Consider the following 14,184-nt stretch of genomic DNA (forward strand, 5'->3'; position numbering starts at 1 on the left):
AGCGAAGATAATCAGTCATCAACATTATTTTCAAACTCCCCCCGCTGCTGAGTCTCTTTCCCAAAGAGGCAATCGTCTTCCCGCTTACTCATCTCGGTCAGTTCCCAAGCAGATGCCACAAACGATCATGCCGTAGATCGATGCGGCGTTCTCGCTGGGGATCTGTTCCATATACGGTAATTCTTCCAGACGATTTCAGGGAAGGGGGAAACGCTTGAAAGAGAAATGATAGTAATAATATTATGATGGTATTATATGTGTCATGGTGATGATTTGAACTGTGACCTAGGTTTCGGTCGATCTTTTCTCCACTTTAGCTATACCAGACCGGAGCATCACCCCCCTTTTTATTTTATTTTTCCCTTTCGGCCCTCGTACAGTACAAGCTTATACTCCCCACCCCATCGATCCACTCTTTGCGGTAGAGATAAATGATCCTCGTTTCTGCGTTCCATGGGAGACACGGCATCAAACCGGCCGAGATTTGAAAGGACAATAACACATCACGACCGATAATCAGGTCGACGTGTCCTTTATCACCTCACCACACCCGACCGTACCCCTCCCGCCCGTTCACACCCACCCAGAAACCGATTAACCGTTTCCCCGCCTCATCCCACAACTCAAGTCAGTCACGTACCCTCAGCATCCCATCTCCGATAACATTACCCCGCATGATCTTGTCTCGACCTCATCCACGAGATAGTCACGCTCAATATCCCGAGATTGTTTGCTATTATTAAATCCATTGCCGCCCCTTCCTCTCGGGCGCTGTGTGTCATTCGATTACAGCCGCCAAGCAAGGGGACGGGCTTCCGGTCCTTTGTTAGCCGTCTCTCATCGACACGAACATAAATTACTTTTCTCTCCAGTCCCTAAACGTTAACGCGTCGCAGTCATACTCGCGCTTTCCTTCCCCTCCCCATTTGGATCACCTCGTAAGTGGACACGTTCGTGTTTTGTCTCAAAAGTCAGGTGGAGGTCGTCCACTTTTGCTTGCGCTATCGATTTGATCTGTATCAGTTGTTGATGTATCACAGCGACCGGTGATCCCTCTCCGAGTTCGAGATGACAACGCCAACCGCGACTTCACTTCCAATACCGCCGCAGAACAGTAATCTCGCTCGTGTCTCCCCTTCCAACGCCACTTCCTCCGTTCCCCATCAGTCTCCAGCCTACAACCCGAATCAATTCTCTCAGCAGCAACAACAGCAACAACAGCAACAACAGCAGCAACAGCAACAACAGCAACAACAGCAACAACAGCAACATGCTGGTCCTTCCTCCGTTCCTCGGCAGCCCCAACCGCCCTCTGCTGCAGCCATTCGTCCTCCCCTGCCTCAACAGCCCATAGCTGGCCCTTCCCGTCCACCTCCCAATCAGGCTCAGCAGTTCGTTGCACTTAATGGCTTGCAGAGTCATCAACAAGGCTCACCGCAACAAGGGTTCAATCTGTCAGATCCGCAAATACACGCTCGACTGGCATTCATGGCGCAACAACAGGCGGCAGCAGCAGCGGCAGCGGGGAACGCAGCGTCAGCAGAAGGACCAGGAAGGAAAACGTCACAACCAGATTTGGCGACGATGGCTGCAGCCATGAGTCAAATGCAGGGCCAGAGTAGAGAGGCTATCATGAAGCAGGTACGTCGTTACTCATCGCTTGCCAAGTCTTGGTACCATTCTGATAGACCAATAGTTACAAGCACTGCAACAATCTCAAGCACAAAGAGCCAAGCTGAATCTTACTCAACCGCAACTGGCCGTTCGACCAAATTCTGCCAATGGTACTCAGCCTCCTGTCACGGCACCGTCACCTGTTCTCTCGATGACTGCACCTTCCCCTATGGCTGCCGCTTCCCCGATAACGGCACCTTCACCTGCTTCTCAACCTACTCAAGCATCGTCTAACCCGCAACACTCAAATCTATCCATTTCTTCCAACCTTCCAGATGGGCCGGCAAACAATTCATTACAACAGGCAACTCCTGCAGGCCCCTCGCATTCTGGGCATTCCAGTGAGGGTATCAACGGCCTCAATAACCAAGGACAGCCGAACGGAAATGAGCAAACCGGAGGTGTGCCGATGTCCCAACAACAACGAGAATTTTTGATTATGCAGCAGGAGAAGATGCGAGCCGCTCAGAACATTCAGATACAACGAAATCAACAGCACCAACAGCAAATTTCCGGTCTGACGTCGACCTCTGCACAACAGCCCCAACAACCGTATCCCTCGCAAGTAAACCCTCAGCAGCAGCCAATGCGTCCGACTGGACAGCCTGGTGTCCGGCCCCCGTCCACACCTATGCAGCAACGGCAGCAGTTTATTGCTTCGCTTGCGGCCTATCACAGACAAACGAATCAATCGCTACCACCTGAGATATTTAACGGCGAGCGAGATGGTTGTTTCAGAGTCGGTGACGCGTGGATGGATGTCGTGGATCTGCTCATGTCTGTTGTCAAGAGCGGTGGAATTATGAACGTGAGTGGATCTTCCCAACGCAGGATTCAGTCGTGCTCATCGCCCAATTCAGGCCATGCAACAACCTCCCGATAGTCCATTATGGAAGGGTTTACTTCAAGCCAAAAACATCCCCAATCCTTTACCTCGGGCGTTACAGTTGCCTAAACTGCCACAAGCCGATCCTAACGCTCCTCCTTCATACACTACCAACCCTGTCCAATACCTCATCACCGCTTATCTCGCCTGGCTCCAAGCTTTTGAGGTACATATGTCGAAGCAGCGACAAGCGATCTATCAAAGGCAAGCTGCAGCAGCCATTGCCTCTGGTCGACCTCCGCCACCTCCACCTCAGGGTGTCCCGGCATTCAACGGCTCACTTCCGATGAGTGCACCATCACCTTCTCCTATGTTGATGAATGCTTCTACTCCTGGCTCGATGCCACCGCCATCTCCGGCCTCCAGCGTAGCCCCTTTCACTCCAGGCGTCACCTCAAGTGGAGATGTGGTGCAGCCTCCCACCCAAAGAGGTCGACAGCCCAACAAGCGGGGAGGCAAGAAGAAGGACGCAACAGGCAGGGCCGTCCCTACCCCTATCAAAACCTCAACCCACGTTCCTCCTCCTATGCGGCCGTTGGTCAGTACGCCCGAGACACCCGCAGCGGCAAAGAAGCGCAAGAGAGAGAGAAAAGGCGAGAAAGGTACAGGTTCAGCAGAGGTGAGCGATTGGAAGGAAGAAATTGATCACATCACTGACACAATTTAGAATTCCACACCATCAATACTTCTTCCTTCCAATGGTCCACCCCCCGAGAGACCGTCCACGCCAAAACGGGCCCGATACAAAGTCGAGTACAGGCCCATCCAGAAGCAACTACCAGTCCTTGGAGGATGGGACAGGAATCTCGTCACAGCAACATTCGCAAAATATTCTTCGAACCAAGGTACCCGATCCATTCACGATCTCGCCATAGTTGACATGGAGGCGATACTCATGGGCCTGAGGTCTCGAATGCCGCACGAGCTAGGCTACGCTATGACTGTATTGTCGATGCTGTCTATGCCCCATCCGGAAGAGAACATCGCAGGCTTACCGCTACATCACCTCCAGGAAATCTTCACGGAGCTGTTGGAATTGATAAGTGAGGCGGTCTTCGGCGAAGAAGGCTGGCAAGGATGGCAGAAGAAGTACGAGACAGATCCTAATAAGAGTTTGCCCCTCAAATCTGATCTCAACAAGATAACCTTCATCGAACTCGAGCAGCTTGGCCGCGATCTCGACTTCAGTCTGAGCGACAACGAGACGGATGAGGACACGCCCCATTTGAAAGAACAGACAGGAGGTCAGACCGACATCATCCTCGCCGGTCTGAATGTTTTGCGAAACTTCTCAATGTTCCAGGGCAATCAAGAAATGATGGGTTTGCGACCGGAACTCTTCAATCTGCTCGCCCGTGTGTCGGACGCGCGTCTCTGCCGTATGCCTGGGGATGATTCGAGGTCGGAAGCGGTCCGAAAGCCCTACTCTATTCTCGAGCTGGCAAGAATCAGAAGGGACTGTGTTTGTATCTTGACCAATATCGGATCGCACATCAATCTCCGTTCAGTCCCACAGCGATCCACCTTTGCCATCTTTCGACTTTTGTCGACTTTCCTGTCCTCCGGTTGGGAAAGCCTCGTCCTTCGGGAACCGGTCTTTGGTCCTACCCATGCAGTGTCCGTTCGTGAGGTACAACCTGCGGTGATTCTTTCCGTGGATCGAGCCCTCGAAGCATTTTGCAAGCTCGCCGCAAGTGACTCGAATCGAGAAGTCTTGGGTACAGTCCCGTCCGAAGAATTGGTGTCGCTCTTCGAGGGCTTGATCAAATTGTTCCCGGTGAACCGAAGACAATTTGAAGCGATGCATTCCCTCGAAGATTTCCTCGGCTATTACGAATGCCTAGCTCTCTCACTTTACTCGCTCGTGTTCTTAGCTTCGAACGCGACTCGAACGGCTATGCGAAACACCCCGGGGGCGATGGGTGTTCTCACCCGTGTCATCTTCGATACTGCTTTGCAGAAGTCGGAGTTCAGATCGAACGCGTTCGCTATTCTCTGTAGGCGGCTGTGTGAGACTCTTGGTGTCCTCAACGGAACGGTCAAAGCGAGTGGCATCGTAGAAGGAGCGGTGAGCTTCAGTGCGGGTGGGATTGAAGGCAGTGGGTGGAAGTTCGCCAGTAAGAGAGTGGAGTCTGGCTGGCTGGCAGGAATGGAAGATATGGTTTTGGGCGTTGTGATGGGAGTGAAAGGGATGGATCTTCCGGCTTTCAATGAGCTGGAAGGGATGTGTTGGGGTGGAGCCGAGTAGAGCCGAGTAGAGTCGTCGGTCTCATGTATGGAAGCCAGAGAGATCAGCAATCAATCATTTGGGTCCAATGGTGTACATTTATCTCACATCCAAAGCATAGGGTACAATAGCATGTATAGAGGGTATCTATGTGGTTGTCGCGTTAAGATCCACTGTGGTTGTTCAAGCAATTGTTTCTGGGGCACACCGATGAGAGGACCTCCACTCGCGTTGTCCACTTTGAGCGGAGAGAAGCAAGTTTACCTCTTACAGCCGCAAGACATCTCACAGCGGAATTATCCAATGGCAAAGTAGCTCTTGTCATTCAAGGTGATTTCGACCATTACTTGACGCTCAAGTCGACCGGAAAGCAGAGTCGAAGACAGGAGCAACAGCGAACGAGATAGTAATAACCGCGATCATGCCCGAATCAATCTACACCCTCCGAGCCCAATACTTTGCCCTTTACCCCGCCTATCTCCTCGATATCCCTTCCCCGAGCATGCTCTCCGATAGGTACGGTCAGTCGATGTTGTTCCAATTACTACTCAACGAAGAATTCGAAGACGATGACAGCGAATGCGAAGAGGAAGAGGTAGATCCGATGGAGAAGGACAAGGATCAAGGGTATGAGTGGGATAAAATGCACAGGGTTTTGAGGGAGGTTCAGCCGGAGGAAGGGTATCGGAAACAGGTCTGGAGGAGGATGATCGATGTGCTAGAGAAAGGTGTAGCCGAGAGAGTGAGAATGGGTGATAGGGAGGCGGTAAGTCGGAAGACTGATCTGGTCTGGTCTCGTCTTCCTTTGTCGGGGCTTGCCGTTCGGTACTCCCCTTCTGTGATCTGTCCCCTACTCCCTTCTGTCACGCCCTTGCTTGCTTGTTCTCTCTTTAGTCGAGGCGAACCGTCGCTCTTCGGAAAGTCCTCCAGTGCAACAACAACAACAGACACAACGCTACACGGCAAACATATATATACATATATAACCGACCGAGATGGAGCTGATTTACCGACTGCCTTCAGGAAGTCGACGGGAGGTTCTACACCGTCGTAGCGGACCTCATGGTGTCTTCGAATCCCTCCTCACACGCAGGATCTTCATCAGCGTACGTCCCTGTCCCTAGACGTCGCTTGACGGAAATAGCCTGCTCAATCCCGAACCTCAGAACTGACTGTATTTCCCGAACATAGACCGAAGACATCTTATCGGACATTCATCTATGAGAGTCCTGTATCTTTCACTGCGTCCTTGAGACGTCCACCGAAGGATACGCGGCGAGTGACAAGATGGATCACTCTGCTAGAAGAGCAGATTGCCATCCAAGGTGGCACGACCGGCTTACGCACATGGTAAATAATACCATCATATCACCACTGCTCATTTGCTGTATTGCGAGTCGTCCTTTCATCCTGACGGAGAGTTTCTCTGCGTCATGATGCTAATAACAGAACTCAACTAGGACCGCCGCCCTTCATCTCGGCCATCATATTCTCCACAACCCTCGTCGAGTCTTCCCCAGAAGACCCACTCGAGGAGTTATAGAACTAGGCGCAGGAACAGGGTTTCTTTCCGTCCTTCTTGCGCAACTGGGTGTGAATGTCTTGAGCACAGATCTGGGACACGAGTCGGAGACGGAGGAGGTCGCCCTGGTCGACGTTGACCCACAGGAAGTTGACGGAGAAGGTTTCAGGACCCCGTTAGGAAGATTGAGGAGGAATATCGCGCTGAGTGAGTTGACCTGTCCCAGCTGTAGGCGCACGATCTGTCGGCCCCGTAGCTCCGTAGCTGAATGACTCATCTCACTGTTCAGACGAATGCGCTGAGACTCCTTCGGTCCGAGCATTGGATTGGACAGATGCCAGAAAACCTCCCGCAGAACGACCACCCATCTGGGCGCACTTGGAGGAAGCGAAAAGGACGATAGTCGCCGCCGATGTTGTAAGTCACACGCATCTCGGCATCTCTTCAGCAAGACACAGGTTGACGTTCAACCAGATCTACGATCCCGATCTCGTCCATCCTCTGGTCGACGCTATCGAGGTTCTTCTGGGTGAGGAGGAAGGGATGAACGCAGTCATCTCAGCCACTATAAGAAACACAGAAACGTTCAACTTATTCCTCGACATCTGTGGTAAGTCCCCCCTCCTGCTCCTTCCTCACATTGTCACTGACTCGGTCCTCACAACACCGCAGAAGAACAAGGTCTTGATACTGAGAATATCCAGGTTCCTCCGATGGACCCCGCCAAGCCGTCTTTCTGGGATTCTGCCCTTGATGCAGGGACCGAAGTCCGTCTTTTACGAGTAACGAAACCTCATACGCATCCTAGACGCAAACGGAAAACGTGATTTATGACTCCGACACGCAGATTGTGTTCTGTACTGTACATATGTCCCGTATGAAATACAATGCATCATCACGCTTAAGCAGTCTCGACTTGGAGCTATGGACGGCAGGAGGGGAAAAGTTTTCCCGTCAGCGCACAGAACCACGAATGGGACATCACCATTCCGCACTCACCAAGTCAGAGTCCCCAGCGTCCTGGATGGACATCACACCCACTCGGTAGAGCTTACCGGCGGCGGTACCGAGGTCGACGTTTGATCCATCGTAGTGGTGGACGTTGGTCTTTGAGCTGTGGAAAAGGGAAGCAGTAGGTCATCAGTCGACTGCTCTTACGACAATATGCCGAATGCCAGAACGGAACGCGATTCTAGTGCGAGTAGCACAGACACTCACAGCATGGCGTAGTACTCGATCTCGGACTTTCTGAGAGGGGGGCAATTCTTGGAGATCAAGATGAGCTTGGCTGTTTTGATCGCAGGTATGGGTATGGGTGTGAGTGTGGGTGTGGGTGTTGTTCGATGTCCATCCAGGCAAAGATAAGTGGGGATAGTCAGTAGTTTGATGGTACGAAATTGCGATCATTTGATTTTGATGTATTTGACGTGTTGTGCCGATGAAAATAGCGATAAGAGAGAGAGAGTAGGGGAGAGAACCGAAAAGTCAGCGAGGGAACCTTCTCAGCCATAACGGCTCCAGTCCCTAGTACACCACACAGAGCGTCTTCCTCCTCCTCGTCCACCGCATCCTCCTCACTGCTCCTCCACTAAAAGATGGAAATCCCACGCACCCTTTCCTGATCGGAGCTGCTTGAGAGCCTGCTTGTAACCAAGAGTGAACTAAAAACCAAACGAAATTCATCAGTATTCGTTCCAATTCCCATTCCCAGTCCCATTCCCATTCCCATCCCCATTCCCATTCCCATCCCCATCCCCATCCCCATCCTCATTCTCGCTGTTTCTCTCCGTCCGTCGAAAAAGGCTAGATTAGACCGCTCACCTTTCCAGACTTGACGACGAGCTGGAGCTTGGTGTTGATGGACTCGGAAGCCTTGGCGGACTTGCTCTTCTTGATGGGAGCCATTTTGTCGTGATATAATTCCGAGACGTTGAGGGTTGAGGAGAAGAGAGGAAAGGGTCAAGCAGATTGGAAAGGTTTTGAGTGAAATTGTCACTGAGCGACGACGAGCATGCATGTGCATTTGGGAACGAGCGAAAACGATTTGTGGCAGTTTCTTTCTGAAAGGTTCGGGGTTTCACGGGAATTTATCGCTTGTGGCGGATCTGCGACGGTCTCCGAGATCCTCTGCATCAACCTGCTTTGCTGTTGCCGCCCGACTGAATTCGCTGATGGTGAGAGAGCGATACGTCACCCAGTCTTCTAAGCTCATTGTTACACGACACGACACAAGCAAGACGCAACGAACTCGCACGATCTTGGCACTCGGCATCCACAAAACACAGTCTTTGGCTTGACATCGGATTTTTGCGAGTGGAAGATCAAGGACAAGCGCAAGCGGAAATAAATAGACGGATCGACTCTCACTCACATCATACTCACTCACACACGATGGCCTCCCCTATCGTCCTCGGTTTATCACTGCTCGGAGCGGGTCTGGGCGGAAGAGTGGCGTATCAGATGTTCAGGGCGTCAAAAGGTGGCGCGGAGCAGTTTCTAAAAGGTGGATTCAAGCCTAAGATGGATAAGGCGGAGGCGTTACAGATCTTGGGATTGAGGTGGGTACATGTCCCTGTACTAGATTTGAAAGACCTATCGGTCTTCATTACAGAGTCGACCGTTCCCTCTTCGTCTCCTGTGGGAGCATGGCGAGAGGATCTGGCGAGCAATACATAAAAGTATCTACGTGCTAATCCCTCGTCGCCCTGTTTGCAGAGAACCGGTCACCTCAAACAGACTGAAAGACGCTCATAGACGGTTGATGTTGGCGAACCATCCTGATCGAGGAGGTGCGCCATATCTGGCTGGAAAGGTTAACGAGGCGAAGGCATTGCTCGAGTGAGTGTCGTCTCTCCATCCCATCAGAGAAGATACCTCCGTGGTGGTGATAGGATAGAACACTGACGTACTATCTTACCTATCTCATTGCAATCCCTTCTTTCTCGTCGATCCGCCCACAATCACGTTCCCGGTCATTCACTCGCATCACCCCGATCAATCCCCGGCTCGTAGTAAGGAGGTCAGGAGATAGTTTACCCTGCACGGCGTATGGAAGCAGGAGACGGCGCGGCGGCGTGGCGGCTCTCGGACTGGTCATCTGTATAAATAGGTTTGGACGATCGCATTTGGGCAATTTTAATGATAGCATGCACTTCTCTCTGTGGCTTGGAGATGATACAGGCGGTGCGTATCAGTAAGCCTCAATCGTAGGAGTCTGAAAGTAGAACATTGAATCGGTCAAGAAGAGTCGTGTGCATGTCAGCGAAGCAGCAGTCAGCCGGATTGACCTCCACATCTGAAGATCCAGGAAGACGAGGTGACCGACCGACTTTTCCCCGACATCTCTTTCTTGCTAAAATGTCGACAGCATAAACGTCACGATACCACATCTAGACGCTAGACCATACGTCGACTCCTGCCATGACCGCAGATCACGATGCGACCGACGCTCAACTTTTCGCCGACCTGCCTGAAGCATCCGTCCTTAGCCCTTCCGAGCTGATCAGGACGTATCATCCCAACATCCTCGCTCCCCTGGTCCGATGTTCGAAATTGCCCTTCCGTCACTTAACGTCGTTGTACGAGACGCACATCACACATACGCCTATGATGTTGGCTGAGGAGTTCTCGAGAGCTCAGGTGGCGAGGATATCGGATTTCAGTACGAGTTCAGACGAACGTGGTGTGTTCTGGATGGAACCGAAATCTTCCCCTTCTTCTTCTTCTCCTTCTTCTTCTTCGCCTGCGTCTTCGTCTTCGAACGAAAGAGATCGACATCCAGAAGATGATCGACCGCCACTAGCTTCTTCGAGATACTATGATCCACCTCCACACAGAAGACTACCGCCCACCCCGACTCCACCCACAGAGCATTCTCAGCTGATCAGAGGATGTCTGATCGCCCAATACGCCTCTCCCAACCCTGCTTCTCTGGCAGACGCCGCCGAGCTGATCTCGCCCTATGTCGATGGACTGGATCTCAATTGCGGTTGTCCGCAGAGATGGGCGTATAACGAAGGGATAGGGTGTGCGTTGTTGAGGAAACCAGAGCTGGTGAGGGACATGGTCAGATGTGTGAAAGATCGGATGGGCTGGGATTGGCCGGTTAGCATTAAGATCAGGGTGGATCCGGATCTGAAGTGAGTGTTTGACTTTTGCTTGAAACGCCGGGAGGACGTCTTCCAGCACCTCTACCCCTTCTGGTCCGTCTTCAGCTCTTGACGCTCTTTTTCTTGTCTCTCCCCTCGCTGGAATCTGCCGCTCGAGATGAACGACATCCAAACGGCTTTCGCAGTTTCGCCTCCTCGCTGACGCTGTCCGCTCTTGCAGACTCACAGACCAGCTCGTCCGGACCGCGTTACAAGCCAACATCTCTCACCTCACCATCCACGGCCGAACCCGCCATCAACCCTCCACAGACCCCGTATCTCTCGCAGGGATCAAGTTCGCCGTGGACTGCGCCAGGGGGGAAGTCCCCTGTGTCGCTAATGGTGATTTGTGGGAGTTGGAAGATGCGAGACGGATGAGGGAGGAGACGGGTGTCCAAGGTGTAATGGCTGCCAGGGGTCTACTGGCCAAGTGGGTGTTTTCATTTTTTGGCTTTAGCAAGACCAACAATTCGTCAATAAACTGTCATGGTATCGACATCAGCTGATGCATCGGTCGTACACCACTAGTCCGGCCCTCTTCGCAGGCTATCCAACCACACCATCACATTGCATCACCCAATTCATCGATCTCTCCCTCGACTACGGCTTCGTCTTCCCCCTCTTCCATCGCCATCTCGCGTACATGCTCGAATCGCATTTCACCCGTTCCGAGAAAGTCTGGTTCAACTCCATGACCAGCACAGTCGGCGCGGTAGATTGGCTGAAGAGTCGTGGTGTAGCCGTTGGATCTGATCGGGGGACCATATGGGATGCTAGACGAGGGAGGAACGAAGCTGATCAGTATCAGTGGAGAGTGTAACTCAATACAGGGGACATTTGCTCCGGAGCTTTTCTCGATTCTATACGTGATGAAGGTAACGCCCAATAATGATGCATGGAGATGACACGATCCTTTTCTTTTGCAAGCGTATCCTCTGTCTTTGTCCTAACTGTACACACAAATGTATCACTATACCCTAAATTCCACCAGCATTACTCTCCCTCCTCTCCCTACTGACCGCTCTCAACTCCATCTCGTCTCTATATCCCTCGTCTACTGTCTGCATCCTTCCTCTCTGCGCACTTCTACTTCTACCTCGGGAAATCGACCTCGATCTATCCGAATCAATGGCTGTATCCCCATCCAGATCCGCAGCTGCTGAAACGGCCGCAGCTCCTCCACGGGGCATCGTCGGTGGTAATGGCGTCTTACCATTGTGATTCGTGTCCTTCTCTGTTGTCATATTGAGCTTCTCGGCAGAATCACTGTCGTTGGGCGCTGATAACGACGATGTGTGCGCTTCGTATTCTCCTTCCAGATCTCGTTGGTGGAATGCATAATCGGCGACATATTCGCCTAGCTCGACCTCCTGTGCGCGGAACAAGGTGATTCAATCAGCCCTTGCGCTTTTCAGACACACCAGTACATTTGATGGTAGGAGAGACACGAAAGTACTGTGATGATATGTTCGAGAAGCGTTTGAGTACGCAAAGGAACTCCGAACTCACATCCATGCCAACGATCTCTGCCTCTTCTGTAGATCGGAATTTACACCCTGGGATCAGGTTGATGACAAACATGATCGCATAGGTGACCACAAAAGTCCAAGACAGTCCGACCAAAGCCCATACAATCTGTTTGTACAGTTGCTTGTAGTTGTGATCCCTGCATGAGGTAGAGTCAGCTTGACATTCTATCATATCTGGAGCAGCCCAACTCACAACCAACCACCATCGATCGCTGAGAACCCGTCATTGGCAGCGACACTCGACTGGGCAAAAAGACCTGTCATGATCACACCCACGACACCAGCCAAGGCGTGTACAGCAAAGATATCCATGGGATCGTCTACACGCATGCTAACTTTCAGGCGGGTTGATAAGTTGGACACGGCTGCTGAGACAAAGCCAATGAGTGCGCCAGCCTGTGAATGAAGTCTGTCAGCGGCCAATCCTGCATACGGTACTTCGCGATCGGAAGGGTGCGATGACACATACAGGTGCTCCAACGAAGCCTGCTGCCGGTGTGACGGCTACCAATCCCGCGATAGCACCGGTGCAGAACCCGACCATACTCCATTTCCTCTCCAGTCGGAAGTCCATGATCAACCAGGTGATACCCCTAATGGTAGAAGATGCATTAGCGTGGATCCAAGACACGGAGAGAGGTGATTTAAGTTGGATATGGAAGCGAGACGAGGATTAATGTTTTGATTGTAAATGCACGAATGGACTTACCCGACACTTCCAGCTAGATTGGTCACGAAGACAGCCATTGCTGCCTTGAGTGACGCAGCGAAGCATGAGCCTCCGTTGAACCCAAGCCACCCTACCCACAGGAACACCGTACCAAGGACGACATTACTGTGCACAGGCATCATGTCAGCTGGACCATTGGATTGCGAGATTTGTATCGAAGCACGCACCCAACGTTGGAAGGCTTGAACAGAATCCTTTCGGTACCGTATCCTCGTCGCTTGCCGATGAAGTACGAGTAGGCCAACCCAGCAGTTCCAGAAGCGATCTCAACAGGTACACCACCGGCGTCTGATTGCTCCTGTCGTCAGCATCAATCCATTCTTTATTGCATCTCGGTGCACTTGTGCAAATACTTACAACTACCGCAAGTTGTCAGCTCTTTGAAAGTTGCATGTGAGACCAATCATCACTCACTCTAAGATACCCCATTTGTAGGCCCATCCATTCACACTCCAGATCCAATGTGCGAGAGGATCATAGACGAGTGTGGTCCAGGCGAAGATGAACATCATAGCAGGTAATATTCTACTCCGTTCAGCTGCCGCGCCCAACAAGACCGCAGGGACGAGACATGCGAACATCTGGACCCATGCCATAGCTGATTAGCTCTAACATGCTTCAGCAAGGTCCAGAAGCGCACTCACAAGCTGGTATGTAGCAAAGACAATCTCGGGCAATTTGCCATTCGTCTCCGGTACAGGTCTTTCTAACACTCTTCGGAACCCAACGTTTCTGGCAAAGCAGATAAAAGACGTCAGTAAATCGAACCATAAACTTAACACCATGGATAGCTCCACAAGGTACGACTTTGATGATTGTGACGAACGGTACTCACCGCCCATCACCGAAGAATGACCCTCCGCTCTCTGAGAAGACAAGACTGTATCCAATGAAGAACCATTGAAAAGAGACGATCGCCAGGGAGACGACCGAGAGGAAGAGCATCGAGAGGGCGTTTTTCCGTCTAGCAAGACCGGAATACAGGTAGCCAAGGCCGGGTAACTGCGAGGAATCAGTGTCAGCGTGACCGACGTTTGATCCAGTTTTCGATCGATAGTAGTAAGGGTACAGCACATACCATGAAAACGATGAGAGCTGCAGAAGTGAGGACCCATGCTATGTCTCCTGGATCGAAGCCTGTTGCAACATCGATTGATTCGTTGTCAGCTATTACGAGAACGTGAATGCCAAGGTGAAGAGGAAGACAGACCTGCAGTCTCTCCTCCTAGAGTCGCTATGATATCCGTACCCAGGGGCTCGAAAGTGTAGGTCCCATCTGCAGCGGTCTGTAGCGAACCGTAGGTCACGTTGACCATTTCACTGTCGGCAGCAAGAGGGAGGGAGAGCCAGAGGGAGGGTGACCGAATGACGCGCCGAGAAGGCAAGATGGCTTGGCCTTGGTGACTCTTTTGCGATCACCAAATGGTTCAGAAGATCGGTGCGAAGGGACGAGGCAAAGAGACGCTTG

The 14,184-nt window shown here is 51.8% G+C and overlaps 6 protein-coding genes across 6 annotated transcripts; 4 read left to right on the plus strand and 2 right to left on the minus strand.

Moving 5' to 3' along the window:
* Nucleotides 1–1,068: 1,068 nt before the first annotated feature.
* On the plus strand, nt 1,069–4,808 carry IAR55_001600 (uncharacterized protein; the record flags this gene model as incomplete). The annotated part of the gene is made up of 4 exons (XM_066944726.1): nt 1,069–1,641; nt 1,697–2,482; nt 2,535–3,179; nt 3,228–4,808. The coding sequence occupies 4 exons, from the start codon at nt 1,069–1,071 to the stop codon at nt 4,806–4,808; spliced, it is 3,585 nt and encodes a 1,194-aa protein (XP_066804649.1).
* A 400-nt stretch (nt 4,809–5,208) lies between these two features.
* On the plus strand, nt 5,209–7,136 carry IAR55_001601 (uncharacterized protein; the record flags this gene model as incomplete). The annotated part of the gene is made up of 7 exons (XM_066944727.1): nt 5,209–5,553; nt 5,811–5,893; nt 5,979–6,137; nt 6,248–6,516; nt 6,599–6,726; nt 6,784–6,919; nt 6,982–7,136. 7 exons carry the CDS (start codon nt 5,209–5,211, stop codon nt 7,134–7,136), a joined length of 1,275 nt encoding a protein of 424 aa, XP_066804650.1.
* A 74-nt stretch (nt 7,137–7,210) lies between these two features.
* Nucleotides 7,211–8,214, minus strand: IAR55_001602 (60S ribosomal protein eL30; the record flags this gene model as incomplete). Its single annotated transcript, XM_066944728.1, has 5 exons — nt 7,211–7,231; nt 7,309–7,423; nt 7,528–7,597; nt 7,922–7,970; nt 8,131–8,214. 5 exons carry the CDS (start codon nt 8,212–8,214, stop codon nt 7,211–7,213), a joined length of 339 nt encoding a protein of 112 aa, XP_066804651.1.
* Nucleotides 8,215–8,700: 486 nt separating this feature from the next.
* IAR55_001603 (uncharacterized protein) lies at nt 8,701–9,151 on the plus strand (the record flags this gene model as incomplete). Its single annotated transcript, XM_066944729.1, has 2 exons — nt 8,701–8,867; nt 9,025–9,151. The coding sequence occupies 2 exons, from the start codon at nt 8,701–8,703 to the stop codon at nt 9,149–9,151; spliced, it is 294 nt and encodes a 97-aa protein (XP_066804652.1).
* Nucleotides 9,152–9,729: 578 nt separating this feature from the next.
* On the plus strand, nt 9,730–11,277 carry IAR55_001604 (uncharacterized protein; the record flags this gene model as incomplete). The annotated part of the gene is made up of 3 exons (XM_066944730.1): nt 9,730–10,448; nt 10,639–10,887; nt 10,986–11,277. 3 exons carry the CDS (start codon nt 9,730–9,732, stop codon nt 11,275–11,277), a joined length of 1,260 nt encoding a protein of 419 aa, XP_066804653.1.
* A 157-nt stretch (nt 11,278–11,434) lies between these two features.
* Nucleotides 11,435–14,032, minus strand: IAR55_001605 (uncharacterized protein; the record flags this gene model as incomplete). The annotated part of the gene is made up of 11 exons (XM_066944731.1): nt 11,435–11,827; nt 11,967–12,123; nt 12,180–12,382; nt 12,456–12,579; nt 12,696–12,821; nt 12,884–13,004; nt 13,141–13,297; nt 13,361–13,448; nt 13,552–13,718; nt 13,795–13,853; nt 13,927–14,032. 11 exons carry the CDS (start codon nt 14,030–14,032, stop codon nt 11,435–11,437), a joined length of 1,701 nt encoding a protein of 566 aa, XP_066804654.1.
* Nucleotides 14,033–14,184: the final 152 nt, after the last annotated feature.

The sequence above is a fragment of the Kwoniella newhampshirensis genome, chromosome 3 (genome assembly GCF_039105145.1).
Source record: "Kwoniella newhampshirensis strain CBS 13917 chromosome 3, whole genome shotgun sequence".
NCBI lineage: Eukaryota > Fungi > Basidiomycota > Tremellomycetes > Tremellales > Cryptococcaceae > Kwoniella > Kwoniella newhampshirensis.